This window comes from Tenrec ecaudatus, chromosome 1 (genome assembly GCF_050624435.1).
Source record: "Tenrec ecaudatus isolate mTenEca1 chromosome 1, mTenEca1.hap1, whole genome shotgun sequence".
In the NCBI taxonomy this organism is placed as follows: domain Eukaryota; kingdom Metazoa; phylum Chordata; class Mammalia; order Afrosoricida; family Tenrecidae; genus Tenrec; species Tenrec ecaudatus.
In genome coordinates this window covers 7,122,906-7,144,183 of record NC_134530.1, presented here as the reverse complement: position 1 = coordinate 7,144,183, position 21,278 = coordinate 7,122,906, and the positions used below count along the sequence as shown (strand labels likewise).

Here is a 21,278-nt window from a genome sequence, read left to right as displayed (position 1 = left end):
AAAACTTTTAAACACATGTTTGATTATCTTCACTGCCATCAAGTTAATTGCAACACATATTGACCCCGTAGGAAAGAGCAGAAATGTCCCCATGGGTTTCTGAAACTGTAACTCTTTATGGGAGTATAAAGTCTCATCTCTCTCTTGAGAAGCAGTTTGTGTATTTGAATCATTAACCTTATGGTCCTAATGGTGATAAATGAGCAGTCACACATTAAAGCACTGGAGATTTTGAGGATCTTGATATTGAGTTTTGAAAAAGAAGCAAGGTAGAGATGCCATTTTTAAAGTGAGTACCATAAAGAAAACTGTGTTGTTGTTGAGTTGCTATTGTTGTTGGGTGCCCTAGATTTGGTTCTGACTCATGGTGACCCTATGGACATTAGAACAGAGCATTGTCCAGTCCTGTGCTTCTTCCATGACAGATTTGTCTGTTCTTTTGACAGTCCATGGAACTCTGAATATCTTCCCCAGCACCATATTTCCATTCTTCTAAAAGAAAGCAAGGCAAAAACAATGCAAAATACCATGCATCAATTCTTCATTGGTCTTAATTAATGTCCAACTTTCACATGCATATGAGGTGATTGAAACTACCATAGCTTGGGTCAGGAACACCCTTTTCTCAAAGTAACATCCTTCATTTTCAACACTTTCAAGAGGTTGTGCAGCAGATTTATCCAATACATTAAGTCATTTGATGTCTTGACTGGTGAATCCATGAGCATTGGTTGTGGATCCTAGCAATACAAAATCATTGACAACAATGTTTTCTCCATTTATCATGATGTTACCTGCTGATTCAGTTATGACTATTTGGGTTTTCTTTAAAAAAAACATTTTGCTATGAACTGGGTGAAGAGTTGTAGAGTAGATGATCAGTTTTGCATCCAACAATTTTAAAATATTCATACATACTTTGTTTCATCACATTCAATGTACCACCAATTACCCACTTCCTACCTGTGTTTATTATTTCCATTTCTCTTTTTTGCTAACCCTAAGGGATTAGGTAAATGCTGCCCTTTTATCTTAAATGGTGATTATTCTAATAAGTCCTATACCTCACTAGTGTCATTTCCCCCCTTAAAGACCTATTTATTATTTTAATAGTTTTATTTATATGAAATTACACATGTCATATGCTCCCATAGTTAAGTCACTTAAAAATGAGTAGTATATATCTCATCAAAAGTGTACCCTTCCCCATCCCACATACATTATTTGCTCTCTAATTCCCCTCAGCCTTTCCCCATCCCTGATAAATCATTGCATTAGTATTGTCTCTATGCATCCACTCCTGCTTTCATAGACTGAGAAATATAGCTGAAACAATAAAAACAAAAATGAAGCAGAAAGAAAAAATAAATACAATAAAAATAAAAAGAAAGAAGAAAAGACTGCCAGTGATATTAAAATAAGTCAAATATTTAAACCTGAGCAAATTCGGGTTTGGTCAAGAAGGAGATCAACTGCCCAAGTATCATGTTATACTGTCATTCCATCCACTTTAATTGGGTTTACAATAATCTCTGGCTGATAGCAAAGCTGGTGTTGAGTCCCTCAACTGTGGCCAGGGGAGATCTACCAGAGGCTTTAGCCAACTAGGTCATCTGCAAATGGATTTGGGGTTCCTTCTGTTCTCCATTGCCTTCTACACATTGGGTGTTCACAACTTAAGTTCTGGTACTTTTCCCAACCAATGTCCAAGGACCACAACTTCCAGTCTTGTGGCTGTCATTTGCTTCCTCACCAACTAAGAAATTGCAGTCTTAAGCCTAAGGCCTATTGGTAGTTTTGAGGTAGGGCCCAGTTGGGTTTCCACGTCATCTTTCTGGTGTAGTCCACGGAGGATTCCATGTGTTCTGTAAGGCCAGTGTCTATAACGTCATCATAGTGCTTCGTTCATGGAATGGTTCACCAAGTGTTGGGTAGAAACTAATTCAAAATGGACTATTTAGGAACATAGAATTGGGTTTGTTTTCCTCTTGGGTTCCCCACAATTATTGTTGTGCATCGCTTCCTGATATGAGACTGTTCTTCCTCATTTACCCACCAACAGAATTATAAGTGACCCCCTCTGAGAAGTAGATGTTCACCTCCCCTGGTCTTAACTTGATTTTCCAGTAAGGTTCTACTCTCATTCCTATGGAGTATCTGTGATTTGTCCTCTCTCCCCACCTCCCAAAGGAATGACCCAAGCTGATGTAAGGTGTCTTCTTTTGAGGTGGTTCTTATGAAATGTATATAAGACGGTGATGTATGATTCATGGCCAGCAGACAGATTTCTAGCCCTTTGTTTGGGAAATGACCTCTAAGATTTGCTTAATTGGTGTTTCTTCTTATAGGAGTGGACTCGCAAAATCTGTCCTTATGTGATAGACTTCCAGGTCCTTCCATGTCATGCGGTGTTTCATGCTTTTATCACTGTTTTTTTAGGGATTCATACATAGTATTCCATTGTGTATATCTACCACAGTTTATTAACCATTCTTCCATTGTTGGGCATTTGGGCTGCTTCCAGTTTCTTGCTATTGTGAACTGTGCTGCTATAAATATAGGAGAGCATGCCTCTACTCATCTTTCATCTCTTACTTCTTTGGGATGTATGCCTAATAGTGGTATTTCTGGATCGAATGGGAAATCCCAATTCCCAATTGCTCTAAGTAATACCATATAGTTTTCCATAAATGCATAGTGGTTGTATGTATTTACTAGTCCACCAACAGTGTTTATACAAGTTCCATTCTCTCCATAACCTCTCTAGCATTTGCTGTTATTGTTGTTGTTTTAATTGAGCTAGCATTGTAGGTGTAAGATGGTACCTCATTGTGGTTTTAATTTGCATCTCCCTGATTGCTAATGATAGTGAGCATTTTTCACGTGTTTGCTAGCCATTCATATTTCATTTTTGGTGAGCTGCCTGTTCATTTTGGTGAATGTTCTTTTTCCCATTGGGGCGTTTATTATTTTCTTATTGGGCTGTTGTAGACTTCTGTATGTTTAATTAATTAGATCCTTGTCCAATGTGTTTTTGGTAAAAGAATAAATTCTCAATCTGTGGGCTCTTGTTTTACTCTCCTGATGAATTCTTTGGATGTGCATAAGCGATATAGTTTCAGCATGTGCCAGTCATCTATCTTGTCCTCTGTAATGTGTGCCTCCTGCATTATGTTTGGTAGTCTATGTATGTCCTGCAATAGGGATCTTAAGTTTGTTCCAGTTTTCTCATCGATGGTCCTGATAATTCTGGGGTTTACACTTTGGTCTCTAATCAATCTTGAGTTAGTTTTTGAGCCAGGGGAGAAAAGTGGGTCTTGTTTCATTCTTCTGCATATGGAAATCCAGTTTGTCCAACACCACTGTTAAAAAGATTCTTTGTCCCATTGGGTATTTCTCGGTCCTTTGTTGAATATTGGTTGCCTATAGGCTGATGCACTTGTAACTGGGTTTTCTATTCTGATCCATTGGTCTATAAATCTCTCTTGTACCAGTACTGGCCTGTTTTGATTACTGTGGCTAGGTAGTAGGTATTATAAGTCAAATAATGTGATGCTTCCTACTTGATTCTTTTTAAAAACATTTTTTTACTTAACCTGGTTCTTTTGCTTGCCCTTATGAAACTGGGAGTTAGTTTTTCCATTTCTTTAAAAAATGTATTTGGGATTTGGATTGGAATTGCATTGTATCTGTAGATTGTTTTTGGTAGTATTGATATTTTCACAAAATCATGTCTGCCTGTCCATGAGTAGGAGATTTTCTTCCATTTATGTAGGTTGGTTTTTGGTTTTTTGGTGGTCGTGGTTTTGGTTTATTATAGTAATGTTCTGTAGTTTTCTCAGTATAGGTGTTTTGTTCCTTTTGTTAGATTTATTCCTTAGTATTTCATTTTGCGGGGCTATTGTAGATTGTATTGTTTTCTTATCTTTTTTGTACATCTCTTCATTGCTATACAGGATTCTGATTGATTTGGGGTTGTTAATTTTGTATCCAGCAGAATTGCTTGATTTTTTTTCCAGTAGGCTTTTTTTGGTGGAGACTTTTGAGTTTTCTATATAAAAAATCGTATCATCGGCAAATAGCGAGATTTCACTTCTTTGCCTTTTTGCATCCCCTTCATTTTGTTGTTGTTGTTGTTTTCTGATGGCTCTAGCTAAGACTTTCAGTAAAATGTTTAATAAGAGTGGTGATAAGGAACATTCTTGTCTGAGCCTCATTTTCAGAGAAAATTGTTCTAGTTTTTCCCCATTGGGTGTGATGTTGGCTGTTTGTGTGTGTGTGTGTTTTATTATGTTGAGGAATTTCCACTTATTCCTATTTCGTTGAGTGTTTTCATTTTTAAAATGGGTGTTAGATATTGTCAAATGCATTTTCTACATCTATTGACATAATCATGTGGTTTTGCTTCTTTGCCTTGTTTATGTGGTGGATTGCATTGACTGTTTTTTTAAAGTTGAACCATCCCCGCAGCACTGGAGTGTATTCCATTTGGTCATAGTGAATTTTTTGTTATGATGTTGGATTCTATTAGGCAGAATTTTGTTGAGGATTTTAGCATCTATGTTCATGAGGCATATTGGTCTATAATTTTCTATCTTTGTAAGGTTTTTGCCTAGTTTGGAAATCAGTGTTTTGCTGTCTTCATAGAATGAGTTTGGGGGATTGTTGTAATTTTCTATATTCTGGAATAGTTTGTGTAGTATTGGTGAATACTTTTCTGAATACTTGGTGGTATTCCCCTGTGAAACCATCTGGTCCTGGACTTTCCTTGGTTGGAAGTTTCTCAATGACCCACTCTATTTCTTTGTTTGTTGTGGGTCTGTTGAGTTTGTCAACATCTGTCTGAAATAATTTGGGTGGGTGATGTATTTCTAAGTATCTGTCCATTTCTTCTATATTATCAAATTTGTTTGAATGCAGTTTTCATATTAGTGCGTTCTCATTCCTTTTATTTCATTTGGATCTGTTGTAACGGCACCTTTTTCATCTCTTTTTCTGAGAATGTGGATCTCTTATTTTCGTTTATACTTTGATTAGGTTGCCAGTGGTCTATTTTATTAATCCTTTCAAAGAACCCACTTCTTGGCTTGTTGACTTTTTTTTTTGCATTTTGTTTTGTTTTCTTGTTGTTTATTTCTGCTCTACTGCTTATGATTTCTTTTCTTCTTTTGTTTTTAATAGCAATTTGATGCTGTTGTCCTTGCTTCTATCAATTGTTAAAGATGTTATGTTAGTGTTTGATTTTGAATTTTTCCTTTCTTTTCATGTGCATGTTGATTGCTATAAATTGTCTCTAATTGCTGCTTTCTCTGCATTCAAAGGGTTTTGATAGGCTGTGTTATCATTCTCATTTGTCTCAAGGGATTTTTTAATTCCCTCCCTTATTTACTGTATTACCTAATCATTCTGGAGCATTATGTTGTCCAGTCTCCAAATATGTGTCTCTATTAGTCTGTTCACTTTATCGTTGAGTTATAGTTTTATAGCCTTGTGATCTGAGAAGATAGATAGGTTCTAGGGTCTCTCTTTCTATTAATTTGTTGAAGCATATTTGGTGGCATAATATGTAGTCTATTCTTGAGAATGTTCCACGTGTGTTATAGAAGAATATATACTGGGTTGTTGGATAAAGTGTTCCCAATATATCTATGAGGTTGATTTTGCTGATTGTGTTGTTGAGCTCTTTCGTGTTTTTATTGAGTTTTTTCCTTGATGGTCTGTCTTTCCTTGAGAGTGGAGTATTGAATTGTGCTATTATTGGCAAGGTGTCTGTATCCTTTTTCATTTCTGTGAGGATTTGACTGATTTCTTTCAAAATTCTTTCACTGGATGTATATAAATTTCTGGGCTATGGTTCCTTTGTTCATTATGTAGTGTCCATTTTGTCTCTTATTATATTGTTTGCCTTAAAGACTATTTTTTCAGTGGTTAATATTCCTACACATGCTTCTTTTTTGGCTGTTTGCTTGGTATACTTTTGTCCAGCCTCTTATTTTTAGTCTGTTTATGTCTGTGCTTCTTATATGTCTGTGTCTAAGATGTGCTTCTTGTAGACTCCATATTTATGGATTTTGTTTTCTGATCCATTCTGCTGCTCTCTGTCTTTTTACTGATACACTTAGTCTGTTAACATTCACTGAGATTGTTGATATGTATGTATTTTTACTGTCATTTTTCTTTGTCTTTGTACACATTGTGTGCGAGTGTGTATAGTGTTATTAGTTTCCTTTTTTCTTCTTGTATTACTTCACTGCTTAATGACTACTTTTTCCTATAAACATCTAGAGTCAAGAACCAATGTTCAGATCTCTTTAAGCATATCACTGTCTTTCCCAATCTTCACCCTTGGGCTTTCTTTATATTGAGAATCCTTGATCTTCATAAGCAAGTGATTCAAGTCTTCCTCACATTCAGCAAGCACAGCATGTTATATGCATATCACAGGTTGCTAATCAACCTTCTTCCAACCCTGATACAACATTCTTTTTCACATAAACCAGATTCTCTGATTATTTGCTCATCATACAGATTTAATAAGTATGGCAAGAGGGTACAATTCTGACACATGCCTTTCCTGATTTTAAACCATGCAGTATGCCATTTTTCTGTTTGCACAGATGCCTCTTGGTCCATGCACAGGTTCCCAATAAGCTATATATATATATATATATATACTGGGATTCCCATCCTTCTCAAGTCTATCCATAGTTTATCGTGGTTCACAGAGTAAAATGCTTAGCATAATCAAGGAAACACAAGTATATGCTTTCTGATATCCTCTGCTTTCAACAAAGATGCAGCTTCCATTAACGATGGTATCCATTGTTCCTCAATAAATCAATAGAGGCTCACAAAGTAAGCTACGGAGTGAGCAAATTGACAAATAAGTAAATGAGAAAATTAAATGAAAGTGGATCTCTGAATGTGGTGAAGGTTAGGGGATCAGTCAGAAGTTAGGGAGAGTGAGGATTTTTATAACCAAAGCAAGATACAAATTCCATGGCAAAGACACACGGGGTATGATTACTTTTGCAGTTGAAGTTTCCATCTTTCCAGGAGCTTTCTGGGTTGGGACGAAATCCTACCATGCACCTACAGTTGTAGGACCCCGGAACATTGATGCAGACCGAATTGGGGCCACAAAGTAATTGATCTTGGAAGCACTCATCAATGTCTGCAAGAAATTTTAAAAAATATCAAGAGACTGAAGAAACAAAGTGATATTTCCTCCCAAGGTTAATCAACAAGCCTCTGCTCTTCTATACAGTCCACCCCTTGGTCCATGAAGCTCAACTGTCCATTGTTCAATGTAAAGTCAGCCTCAAACTCAAACTCAATGCCATTGAGGTGATTGCATCTCATAAGAACTCATAGAAACCCCAGTGGTGTATTGGGTTCTACACTGGGCTGCTAATTACAAAATCAACAGTTGGAAACCACCAGCCACTTCAAGTGAGAAAGAGGCTTTCTATTCCCATAAAGATTTACAGTTGGAAACCCAGAAAGGCAGTCCTACTCTGCTTTATAAGTAGGAAAGCCAAGATGGTTGTTTCAAAAGAAGCTCCCAGGAGTGTTGCTGTACGTTGCTCTGAAATCACATATGACAATGCACTCATCAGCATTTGTGATGCAGAGAATAAGCATGAGGCATGACTAGTCAATAAGTCCAACTAAAGACACACTCCAAATACATAGAAAATAAAAATAATTACTGATTTCTAGGGATGGTAAAAGGGAGAAAGTGGCACTTTTGCTTAGAAGGCATGGAGTTTATATTAGTAGTGGTGGAACATTTTGGAAAAGGGTAACAATAATGAGAACACAACACAAAAAGTTGATGGGTGCATTGAATTGCAAATGTGGAAGATATTGTCCTGGCAGATATTTTGGTTTGTCTATTTTCACCACAATTAAAATAAATTACGTAAAAATACATTGCCACTGAGTCAATTCCGAGTCATAGTAACCACATAGGATAGGGTAGATTCACCCTTTTGGGTTCCCAAGACTGTAACACTTTTTTTTTTAATTCTTGTAATTATTATTTTTTAGTTGTGGCAAAATATACACAATAAAACATTCTCCAATTCAAAAAAGTTCTACAGATATGATTCAGTGTTGTTGATTATACTCTTCATGTCATATAATTATCACTGATACCCCTTTCCAAATTATTCCCCATCATTAATCTAAACTCATTGCTCCCTATGTATTATTCCTTGCGGCTTCCCCCAGGGTAATCATTGGTCAAGTTTGCTTTCTTTTTTAAGATTTTTAACTTTTTAAGGGAATAGAAAACCTCATCTTTCTCCAGTGGAGTGGCCGGTGGTTTCAAAGTGTTGACTTTGGTGTAACCTATTATACCAATGGTTTTCAACCTTCCTATTGCCTCCAGCCTTTAATACAGTTCCTCATGTTGTGGTGGCCCACCAACCATAAAATTATTTTTGTTGCTACCTCATAACTGTAATTTTGCTACTGTTATGAATTGGGTGACCTCTGTGAAAGGGTCTTTCGAACCCCCTAAAGGATCACAACCCACAAGTTGAGAACTACTGTATTATACCATTAGGGCTGCTGCTGTGATACAACTCAGAAGATGTAAGGAATAAACAAGGAGTCTATTAGTGAACCCAGTAGGCACAGTGCATCTTACACTGGGGATTACTGTGGAGAGCTAAAATGAGAAGCTGTGATAGAACTATAGATAAACCTGGGGGCTCCAAAAAGATGCAGAAACAACTGTGGGGTGGAAGATACAGGAATGCAATCCTTCAATTGGCTATTATTTCAGAAATCCATCTCCAAGCTTTTCTTCCTAGTCCATCTTAGTCTGGAAGAAACACTGAAGTCTGTTCAACATCCTAGCAATAGGCAAGCGTCGACCAAACAAGGGACAGGTGGTGCCTGCACCTAGGTGCAGTAGCTGGATTCATACCCTGTTCTCCCCAATAGTGGATGAGAATTATATCTCTGAAATACATTTCAGAGATAAAATACAAAAATATGTACTAGGAGTGAGATAGTTTCATTCTAGATCAACCATGAAGAATAGGCGCTCTCTACCTTCACAGATGGAATTCCTAGAGACAAAACCAGTCTGGCAGCTGCAACTGTAGCTTCCCACAGAGTTGACACAATAAGAGTTCTCTGGGCAGATGCTACTGTAGAGGCACTCATCCACATCTGGGGGACAGAGGAGAACAGGAAGTAGGCATGACCATGTGTTCAGGTTCGAAAACACATACCAAGCCAGGGAAAACTGTTTACCAAAAATCCTGTTTCTGAAAGCATTACCTGAACAGGTGAGTCTTCCTGTCTTTCTGGGGACCCAGGTTGTTCTATTAGTGGCTGAGAACCCTGGGAAACAGGTGCACTTGTATGCCCCTGGCAGGTTTTTGCAGACCGAGGCAGAACCGCAGAGTGATGGTGTCTTGGCGCATTCATCCACATCTGGGCAGAGAAAGCAAGGGGTCACTCGTGTACCCGATTGCACTTTCCAAAGATGAGTGTAATGGGATTCTGGCCTTCTTTCCATCAAGAGTGTGTGGTGGGAGGAAGGGGGAGAAGGTTGCTATGCTTCCCTGACTCCCTTGACTGAGACTGTTGGTTATGGTGGAAGGGAGTCTCACCAAACCCATTGCTCACAGGTCTATTCTAAATCACTAAAACCCTACGTGTCTTAGACTAGAACTGTGCCCCATGGAGTTCTCCATCCAGGTTGTTGGTTTGGTTTTCTCTTCAAAATGATTGAGCCAGGCTTTTCCTTTGTTTTTGAGCCACCAATATTGCAGGTGGCAGCTGAGTGTGTTAACCCTTTGCACCACCCAAGGACTCCCTAATGTTAGATGTATACAACATGGTGGGGTGGGGGGAGGTGATCTGAAAGAGGATCTCCCAGATGAAATCAGCAGCGATTTATGAGTAGGATGCCTAAAGCGTCCTTTCTCTTTTTGTTGCCATCTGAATGCTATTTGCTAAACATTGGGGCGGGGGGGGGAATGTTTACAGGAACCAATAATCATCTTAGTGATCACAAAACAAGAAAATCAGCTGGATGTGGTCCATGCACGCCAGGGACACTCATCCACAAAGAGAGGTGCAGCTCTGATGCACACTCGGCTGAAGATGGACCTTGAAAGCCTGCTGAGTGAAACGTGCCAATCGCAAAAGCACAAATACTCGTCTATATGAACTAAGCAATTATCTAGAAACCATTACAAATCAGTGGTTATCAGGGTGAGAAGGAAGGAGAAATGGACTTCTGCTTGAGGGGGTTGGGCAGTGGTTAAGCTAATGGGGGTTGATACAGTTATTTTATTGTGCCAACGTGGCCAATAAACACATGTGGGGTTAACTGAAGAGTGGAGGGGTAAATGGCTCAGTGAGCCTCACCTTTTGAGTTCTGGGGTCTCTTGCTTCCTGATGGTTGGACCAGGGTGCAGCTGCCTTAGCCAGTTCCCTGCATTAGCTTGCAAGGCTCACTTCCTGTAAAACATCCCTGAGGAGAAGCCACATGGACCTACCCCGATAGAGCCCTGGGTGCTGGAGCACCTGTGGGGAGACCCCTGCCAGCACTGAGACATTTACACATTCACTGACTCGGCTTTCCTCCTCCAGTCAGCATCATTGCATCTGTTTTGTGAGATGGAGGAGGACTTTGTGGATTGGTGTTGGACGTATGGGTTAAAGGGTTAATGTTGGACTTGTGGGTTTGGGCAGCACTGGGTTGGGATGTTTCTTGATGTGCATTTAAGCTTTATATAAAACCCTCTCTTATATATGAGTTTCTGTGGATTTGTTTCTCTCAAGTACCCAGACTGACACAGGGGTCGAATAATCCAGAAAGGGAGGATGCGGAGGGCTGCACAACCTGGAGCATATCATCACTGTCAATGAATTGAACTTGGAGAAATGGGTGAATGAATGAATGCCTTACTCTGTATATTTTCCCTGTAGTAAATTAAACCCAATTTAAAAAAAGAAAAGAATAAACCACATTTCGGGGGGGAAATACAAATACCTGGTGGTGGAGGTGGTGGTGGTGGTGGTGGTGGTGGTAATGGTGGTGGTGGTGATGGTGGTGGTGGTGATGGTATTGTTAGGGAGCATGGAATCAATTCCGGCTCACAGGGACCCTTATGTGCAGCACAACAAAACAATGCCAGGTTCTGTAACATTGTCACACTTGTTCTGCTGGCCACGAGGTCTCCAGTATCTGACAATGACTCAGGGTGGTGCATGAGGTCATCAATAACTGACAATGGTTCAATGTTGTGCAAGTGGTCTTTTGTATCTTACAATGTTTCTATGGTACACAGAGGTTTTCAGTAACTAATTCGCCCCAAGTGAACAGCCAACTCCATCTTTAGAGTCTGTTGTTGTTGTCTGTTCTGTTCTGCTGAAATCTGTTCACTTTGGGTGACTCTGCTGGTATTTGTAATATCAATAACTTAGCTTCCAACATCACAGCAACACACAAGCCACCCTGACAGGATGAACAACCTGGCAGACCAGTGGTGGATACATAAATTGACATTCCCCCTGATCTCTCTACCAAATGCTGAAGGCTTCCAAATGGTGATGGACTCACCTTGACACTCTGCCTCTTTGCCCTTGAATTTCATTTGTCCATTGCTGGTCAGGAAGCCCAGTTTGCAGGTGCAGTAGTAACTCCCCAAGGTGTTGGTGCAGGTGGCAAAAGGTGGGCACACAGACGTATTGTCACACTCATTCACATCTGGGCAGCATGGGAGAAAGAATTTGGACAAGGTCAGGATGGTGTCACCAGTTAAGCACTCAGCTTCTGGTTGAAAGATCAGCAGTTGAAACCCACTCAAAGGCACCTTGGAAGAGAAGCCTGGTGACCCACTTCCGAGACTAGCAGTCATTAGGAAAGTTTCCCTCATTGCCGCCAAGTGGATTCTGACTCACAGCAACCTCAAGGGACAAATGAGGACTGCCCCTATGGGTTTCTGAGGCCGCCACTCTTCACAGGAGTCACAGGCCTCATCTCTCTCCCAAGCAGCATCTAGTGGCTTTGAACGGCTGACCTCACCATTTGCAGCTGACCCCATAACCCAGTACCACCAGGGGCTCCTCCATATTCGCAAAGAATGATTTAAATCTTCAAACTAGTAATCCAAGAAAAGATAGTTACTACTATGCACCTGAAGGAGAAACCCCCACTCACTGACATCGAGTCCATTCTAGCTCATGGCAACCCTGTAGGACAGGGTAGCACTGCTTCTGTGGGTTTCCAAGTCTGTAACACTTTACGGCAATAGAAAGTATCATCTTTCTCCATTGAGCAGCTGGTGGTCTTGAACTGCAGACCTTGCAGTTAACAGCCTAAATGAACCACTATCAAGTGGGACTTGGTAATCCTTGAGAGTATGAAAATCCCCTCTATAATACATGGGGTCACCATGAACACAAGTCAGCACAAAGATAACAACACCAGCCATGGTGCATCACAGGAGGCTCAAGGGAATGTGGTCCAAGAGGGTAAAGGCGGCTAAGCATGCTTAGCCAAGGATCTTGATGATCCCTCACTGCTGAAAGGATGGTCTGTGGACCGGCAGCATCGGCATCACAGGGTAGATTGATGGACCTGCAAACACATAGGTAGAATCTCAGAGTCCCTGGGAAGTCCCAATGGTCAGGCACTCAGGCTATCAGTCAAAAGGTCTGTCTGTGGTTGACCCCATCCAGAGATGCTTTGAACGAAGTATCAGCTTCTGACATATCATAGCCGAAAAACTCTACAAAGCACACTTATGAACAGTAACATAGGAAGCAGACTCAGCAACAACCGAATGACATGAGCGAAGACCAGCTTTTTCTCTGAGAAGGACGGGAGTGAGGGGAAGATTTTGACTAGAGGGGGAACATGGTGTGATTGAGCATCGACTGGTTGAAGATTGAACGAGACAGAGACAGAGACAAGATGGCCATGGAGGAGGTTGCTACAGTGAGGATGACGCTACCTGCAGCCCTCTTGTTGTTAGTTGTCATCGAGTCGGTTCTGACTCAGTGACCCTACACACAACCGAACAATACACTGCCCAGCTCTTCACCATCTCCATAATTGTTCCCATGTTGGAACGCAATGTGGCCACCACTGGGCTCATCCATCTCATTGAGAACCTTCTTCTTCTACCCTGCCCCTCGACCTTATCAAGAATTATATCCTTTTCCAGGAACCGGTCTCTCCTGAAAATGTGTCCAAAGTATGCAAGATGAAGTTTTTCCTCTAAAGAACACTTGTCCTTTGTCCAAAACAGACCTGTCTGTCATGTAGCTGTCCATAGTACATTCAATATTATTCTGTAGCACAATGCACATGCATCAGTTCTTCTTTGTTCTTCCTTATGCGATGTCCAACGTTCACATGCATGTGAGGAAACTGAAAATACCATGGCCTGAGTTCGGCACACCCTAGTCCTCAAAGTAACATCTTTACTTTTCAATACTCTAAAGAGGAAGACGGAGGATGCATGCATTTAAGTCATGGTGCTGGAAGAGAATCTTAAAAGCACCATGAGCTGCTAAAAGGATAACCCTTTCTGTCTTGGAAGAACTATGGCCAGAATGTTCTTTAGGGTCAAGGACTGTGAGATGTCCTCTTACATACTTTTGGACATGTTGTCAGGAGAAACCAGTCCCTGGAAAAGGGCATCATGCTTGGTAACGTAGAAGGGCAGTGAAAACGAGAAAGTCTTCAAGGAGATGGATTGGCATAGTGGCTGCAACAATGGGCTCAAACACAAAGTGTGGGGAAGAAATTAGATGGTGCTTGGCAATCCTTTTGCTCCACGGAGTTAATGGGCAAGATTCTCTACCATAAAGTAACAAAGATATATCTAAGGTGAACCAGAGGCAGAAAGAAAACATATATTCAAGAATGGATTTGAGGCTCCTACTTAAGCCTAGCTCCAATCTAAGAACAATTAGTAATTGCAACATGACCCTGCTCGATACTCACCCCCATGAAAGAAAAATAGAAGATATGAGTACTACAGCGAAATGTGGTCCAGAACTTAGATGGTGTTTAGCTATCAGATAGAGTAGCCTCTGGGGTCTTGGCGGCTTGTTTTCAAACAAGCTGTCCTCTAAATGAGACATTAATTATTACCACATAGAAGCACAGCAGCATCTGCAATCCAAAAATTTTAAATTATATAATCCAAATCCAAAGGAGGGAATCATCTCAGAGCTCAAATTGTCAGTTTCTGGTGAGCAGAGAGCTATGGACCACAGTGAGAAGCCCAAAGACCTTTACAGGATCTACACGGAGAACGTGCCTCATGAGTTCGCTCTAACTCTAATTGGAAATAGCTCTAACTCTAATTGGAAATAGCTTGGTGATCAGACAGAAAGTACTGGAGAGATGATGATAGTAGATTGATATGACGAATCCAACTTCAAGGGTTAAAACTTCGTCACTTGATCTCCCTTTTGATACACTGTATGCTTGATCTGGTTCTTAATATTTGCTGTGTTTTTTTTCTCATATTGGGGTTTGTCTGTTGTATTTGGTCATCGTTGGTAGCCTTCCTGACTCTCTGTTATGTATTTTTCTATGATTTGGGGGGTATTTGTAACCCAGGATGAGTGAATCTATAGAGACAATAACTGGAATAAGGGTTCCTGTGGTGTACAGCAGGCGGTGGGGTAAGAGGGAACTGATATCAAGGGGTACAAGAAGGAAGACAATGTTCTGGAACAGATATGGTAGCAATTGTACAACACTGCTTGATATGACTGAACCATGGGACAGCATGATGCCTGGATTAGCTCTTAATAAAATGATTTGGAGCAAACACCGGGCTCAAGTCTAGCGGCAGTTCTCAGGATGATGCAGGACCAGGCAGTATTTCATTCTGTCGGTCAGAGAGTTGCTTTGGACTGGAACCGACTCCATGACCCCTAACAGCCACCACAACAAAGAGCTCTTGTTCAGCAAATTTACCCAACACAACGTGCCTTTTGATTTCTTGATCTCGGGCCCTGGGCAGAGCAAAGTGACTTTCCCCCAACCACTAACTGAAAGGTTCAGGTTGAAGATCCACACAGCAGTGCTGTAGAAGAAAGGCCTGGCAATCTGCTTCTGTAAAGATTGCAGTTTTGAAACACTCCTTGGGGAAATTCTCCTCTGAAACATGGTGTTTCCATGAGTTAGAACTTACTCAACGAAAATGGATGGTTTTTGCTTTTAGAGTCCTGGAGAGGATGAAAAGGGATTGGACTCTTGGGGTTTTTTTTTTTTAAGGCAGTGATCAGAGATCCATGGCCTGGATATGGGATGGGAATGGAAAGAGAGGAGTCTACAATTTTACAAACATTTATGCAGTAGAAGCAGTGGACAGGGAGGTAACAATGCCAAAAAAAAAAAAAAAACCCTTCTTTATACAGTGCCCTGACTAAGACAATGTGAGCAATAGATGATCATGGTGACTTTTTGCCAGTTCTCACTTTCAATTTTATCCTACTGGTCTTGAAAACCAGGCGCCATGCTGCCCCACCACTACCCCAAGGCACCTTGTTGATTTCCCCCACTCCTTGCATTCTCCCCGGGGAAACTCTCTTCTCATTTCCAGGTTCCTCTTTCTTTCTTTTTTTTTTTTCTTCACTAACTTCCTGTCTGTGACAACTTGTGGTCTCTTAACTCTGTGAACTTCCCATCACTAGCCTCTTCTAACTCAATCGCCCACAGAGCAAACCCACACAAACCCGAAAAAACAACCCAGTTCTGTGTGGCCAGGCCCCTGCCAATCTCTCCAGCCTAGCTCCTAACCTGTCCCAGTAGCCCACTCATCTTCTCTCGGTTCCTTAAGCTCTTTCCAGCACTTGTTCTTCCTGAGTATGAGCCCTCCTACCACTTCCTTGCCTGGGTAGCTTCCGCCCACCCCCCAGGGTCAGCTGAAATGCCTCTTCTCAAGAAAGTGTTCCAAACAATCTCAATAAAGTGATGATGATGATGATGATGATGGAGTCCAACAAGACATCCAAGCCAAAATCCAAATGCCCTGCCATCAAGTCAGTTCAGACTCATAGCAACCCTCTAGGACAGGGTAGAACTGCCCCGGGGAGTAGACAGCCTCAGCTTTCTCCTCCAGAACAACTAGTAGTCTTATCTCCTGACTTTGTGGCTAGCAGCCCAACTCATAACCACCATGCCACCAGGGCTCTTCCGACCAGGCAGAGATCAAGTTTTGGGGGTTTTTGCTTTAATCATTTAATTGGGGGCTCATACAACTCTTATCACAATCCATCATCCATCCATCATGTCAAGCACATTTGTACACATGTTGCCATCACATTCTCAAAACATTTGCTTTCTACTTGAGCCCTTGGTATCAGGTCCTCATTTTCCTGCCCCTCCCTGCTCCCCTCTCCCCCATGAACTCGTGATAAATTTATAAATTATTATTTTGTCATATCTTATATCATGCGACGTCTCCCTTCACTTACTTCTCTGCTCACTGTCTGTCCCCCAGGGAGGAGGTTATATGTAGATCTTTGTAATCTGTCCTCCTTTCTCCCTTACCTTCCTTCCACCTTCCTGGCATCGCCACTCTCACCACTGGTCCTGAGGGGTTCATCTGTCCTGGATTCCCTGTGTTTCCAGTTCCTATCTGTACCATTGTACATCCTCCAGTCCAGCTGGATTTGTAAGGTAGAATTGGGCTCACATTTTTAATAACAACAGAACATGAATAGCTTCTTAAAAAAACAATAAAATAAGATAAGGTATGTTTAAAGCTTGACATCAACTGTCCAGCTGAGCAGCTGGTAGTTTTTGAACTGCTGACCTTGGAGTTAGCAGTCCAATGGGTAACATTCACTATGCCATCAGGGATCCTTAAGTAGTTAATAGAGGCCCCTTTATTAAGGCTTAGACAGGACAACCATTCACATGACGGAGACTATTTGAATGAGATTGTAATGGCATCTGAAGAATTTGAAGCCATGTGGCTAATTAAAAAAGGTGAAAAACAAAAGAAACTCATTTCAAAATCATGATGATCCACATCGACTGAATTCATCCCATTGGTAGGTGGCACTATAGAAGCCTGGAAGGGACCATGATTGGAATATGCATGATATTGTACATTAGAAAAGATTACAAGATCGATTTGGGAGCCCTGTGACCATTTTGGTTGGGACATGACTTATGACCATGTGACCCCGCTATCCTAATTTCTATCATGGGCACACCCAGAGAACTCCCTGAGGGTGAGACTGTCCCTCCTGGGGCTAGCCAGGGAAGTTGCACCAATCTATTTTTTTTTTAAACAAACTCTACCTAAGAGGAAACTTTTTACATTTCTGGTGAGTGATCATAAATAATTAAATTGGGGGTGAATCTATGTGGAGACTCAACGTGAACTTAGGGCTCTCACTGATAACAGCAGCCTTATGCAAACCTAGTACTCAGAAATTAAGCTCTAATTCTAATACATCTCCTCTGATTATGTACTTTATTTAAAATCCTTTGATCGCACATAGGTTGGTATGCTTTTCTCTGCACAGAATGGTTAAAGGGTCCCATAGAGGACTGCTGGCTTTAGGACAAGCTTTTGCGGTCCCCTTCTGTTAGCTGAGAACCATCTGATTCCTTCATCATGCTTTACTGCAACACGCAAGTCTTCAGTAATCACTTTAAGAGGGGATGAATTAAGTGGAAGACATGCAAAGAACTACTGTTCTAGGCTTTACAGTCGGTGAGAATTCAAATCTGTTCAAAGAATATATCTAGTATTTTATCAAATATTGAATGGAGGTTGCTTATAATGTGTCAGGAAGCTAATATGCTGGCTGGGAAGTGACCCAGATATAAATGAAAGGTAGACAAACTGGGAAAAAAGGGGAGTTGTCTCCACCAAATGCCTTAGCTAAACAAAAATTAGCTGGCTACGCCACAATAGAGGGGTGTGAAAGAAATCAAGCACACCTTAGCACCTACCTATGAGGGCAATCTACAGTGGGGCAGGCTCAGGCCAAGGTCACCTAGGCACAGGTGACGGTCCACCTGGGCATGCAGCAGACAACAACACCATTATGCCACACTTGCACCTCCTCGAGTGGGGATCGAAAGGGATAAACAGGAGACACTGAGGGCGGCACTCTTTTTTTATTTCCGTTTGGGGACTCCTCTTTCGGCTCTGTGGACTCCACTTTATGACCGTTTCCCATGTGGTTTTTTGCACTCCCCTAACCCCACCCCCAACGGGGCCTTGCACTTTCCAGAGATAGTGCGCACTATCTGAGACTGTACTACCCCCAAACTTCCTTTCCCTCGTGAAAGTTACTGAGACTTACAAGAGTGTTTCTGTCATGTGAATTCTTTGACAAGCAAGAAGTGGGGGAAACCTGACATACATAAGCCAGTTTCCTGAGAAAGCACATTATAGATAATCTCCAAAGAACATTGCCATCAATCTAGCCAACAGTACAGATGTAAAATACCAATGAGAAAAAAATAAAGGAATGCTTTTCAGTTAAAATACATAGAATTGTTTATTTGTACAAATTAATTAAGAGCTTTGTAACATTGTCCAAGCAGGGTAGAGACCAGGCCAAGAGAATGAGGGCTAGAGCGAAGTCTTTCTGTGGGCAGTGCAGGGCAGGGCAGAGAAGAAACTGTCCTGATTGAACAATTGTATCCTAAGCATTTCTCTCCTGACTTTTGAGCGGTTGACTTCCCTAATAAGCTCCAGCATCATCTGTGAGTTCTGGGGGTCCTTGCAATGACTTCTAGGACCCAGCTGGAAAAGTAGAGAGTGCTGTCGGAGAAACAGTGGATGTCAATTTGGTTCAGGTTTCTGATTCTGGATGCCCGGGTTTTCGTGACCCAGTGAAAATAGGGTATCATTAGGGAAACATAATCAGTGACCTGATGAACCCTTGATATGAATTGACTTCTACGGAAAGTGAGTGTGTGAGTCTTGCCCGAGAGGGCATCCATGGGGATGATGTTTGCCTGTGGTCCCCTAGCAACGTGCCTGGGAGTCATCTTGAACCTTGAAAAGATTTCATCTAGGTCTCCTTCTTCCCTCCTTGGAGTTGCTATGCTAAGCCTCAGATGCAAATTAACTGCTTGTTGTGACTTTTAGTTGGGAAGTACATTTGAAATGTGTACTGCTATAAAGGGCTCAACTATAAAAACAATTATAAGGATGGTGTAAGGCCAGGGAGTGTTTCATTCTACTGCCCATGCAGTCGTTGTAAGTCAGAACTGACTCGACAGAACCTATCAATAAGAATAACTAAAGAAAGAGCATTTAATTTTGATTTGGGAAATGACACCATCTGTAGAAAAAAGATGGATATATGTTTTTTACTTCCAGATGGTATTATTATTACAAAGAACTCTTAATTTTATGATTAATGTGTGCTTGTGAAAAAATATATTATGATTAGTGAAATTCATTTACTTGGACAGGGCTTTGTGTTTATAACCTTGAAATAAAAATTCTTCCAAGTAAATTAAGTTAGATATTCCTTGAAGAAAGTTTAAAGGAAAGCTTGAAAATATAAATAGACTTTATTTGCTCGGTAGTTATGTTTGGTGGTAGCACTGGGTTGGGATGATTTCTTAAGGAACACTTACACTTTATATAAAACTCTTTCTTATACATATGAGATGCTGTGGATTTGTTTCCCTAGTTTACCCAGGCTAACACATTATGGTACCCTGGGAGTGGGGTACTGGAGAAACAAATCATAGGATGGAGAGTAGATGTTTGTTTGACCTCTCCCTCATAGTAATTTTTCTTCTTTGTCTTGACAGAGGTTAGATAAAGCCACACTGTTACTGAGTTGTTTTCTGGGAAAAGTATGGGAAGTATGAAAATAGAAAGCACATAAGCCCATTAAAATTTGGTCTTTAGATGGATTTAGGCCATGTCTGCAAAGAAAGTTTTGAAAAGATATGCCCCACCCAGTGCATAGGAATACTCAGGAATTCATGGTCTTTGTCAGAAGCTGAAAAAAAAAATCTGGAACCGTGAAGAAAACTCCCCTCTGGGGCTGAATGTTAAACGGAGCCTGTGAGCAGGTTGAAATGCTTGCTAGGTGACCACCTGGATCTACTTGTTGAGTGGAAGTGGGAGAAATGCAGCAATAAAGAGACGGGTGGAGTTTGGTCACTGACACCTGTGGACTTGGTTTACAGGAAAAAAGAAAAGACGAGAGGGTTGACTGGTCTAAAGTTCATGACCTAGCACAATAGGGCTAGGTTTGTTGAGTATTTATGAGAGCCCATGGTCTAAAGACAAGGCAACCAATGGGCACCCTGGGGAGGCTGAGTGAGGCAGCCCACACTGAGTTAACTAGAACCGGACCAGATGAAGAGATTTTTGAGCCTGTGAACTGACTTTATTGATGGCCTGTCCTAATTTGACTTTGCTTATGGATGTGGACTTGACTTCAAAAGGTTCCAACTGGAATGAAGATTCTTCATGTCAAAAAAATACGATTGTCTCCTCTGAGCACTGGGTAAATGTAAGTGGGCAGTATAGAAATTGGATACCCAAAATTGGGGGTATAAAGGCATGAAGTGGTTGGCTTACAAACTTTTATAGGTGGGCGAAATATACTCCTAGGATTACAGGATTAAAGTGTAGGTGTTACTTAACTGCAATTGTTAGGCTAAAGAATTATGGACAGGTGCCAAGTTGGCAAGGGGTGGATTGAGATAATTAAGGTTTATTGTGCCAACCTGGCCAATAAAAACATATGGGATTAATTGAAGGGCGGAGAGATAAATGACTTGGTGAGCCTCATCTTTTTAGTTCTCGGGTCTCCTGCTTTCTGGTGGTCAGAACAGAGTGCAGCTGCCTTAACCAGTTCCCTGCTTCGGATGGCAAGGTTCACTTCCTGCAAGACATCCCCAAGGAGAAGTCACATGGACCTCCCCCGATGCAGTCCTGGGTACTGGAGCAGCCATGTGGAGACCCCTGCCAGTGCTGAGAAGCTTACACGCTCACTGATTCAGCTTTCTTCCTGTAGTCGGCATCATTGCATGTGTTTTGTGAGACTGAGGAGGATTTTGTAGATTGGTGTTGAACATATGGGCTAATTTTGGACTTAGGGGCTTGGACAGCACTGAGTTGGGATCTTTCTTAATGTACACTTAGCCTTTATATAAAACTCTCTCTTATACATAAAAGTTTCTGTATATTTGTTTCTCTAGTTTACCCAGACAACACAGTGGTATTTGGACAATCTATATGAGTGTTGAATTGGGTTAACAAATATTTGCTATAATT

The 21,278-nt window shown here is 41.1% G+C and overlaps 1 protein-coding gene across 1 annotated transcript in view; it reads right to left on the bottom strand.

Moving 5' to 3' along the window:
• ADGRE1 (adhesion G protein-coupled receptor E1) overlaps positions 1–21,278 on the bottom strand; it is a 71,414-nt gene that overhangs the window by 35,576 nt on the left and 14,560 nt on the right. Inside the window, exons 2-6 of the mRNA XM_075548023.1 lie at positions 11,594–11,740; positions 9,298–9,453; positions 9,067–9,186; positions 7,265–7,367; positions 7,028–7,179 (exon numbers count right to left, since the gene is read on the bottom strand). Coding sequence (XP_075404138.1) covers positions 7,028–7,179; positions 7,265–7,367; positions 9,067–9,186; positions 9,298–9,453; positions 11,594–11,740 — 678 coding nt within the window. The remainder of the gene's footprint in view (positions 1–7,027; positions 7,180–7,264; positions 7,368–9,066; positions 9,187–9,297; positions 9,454–11,593; positions 11,741–21,278) is intronic.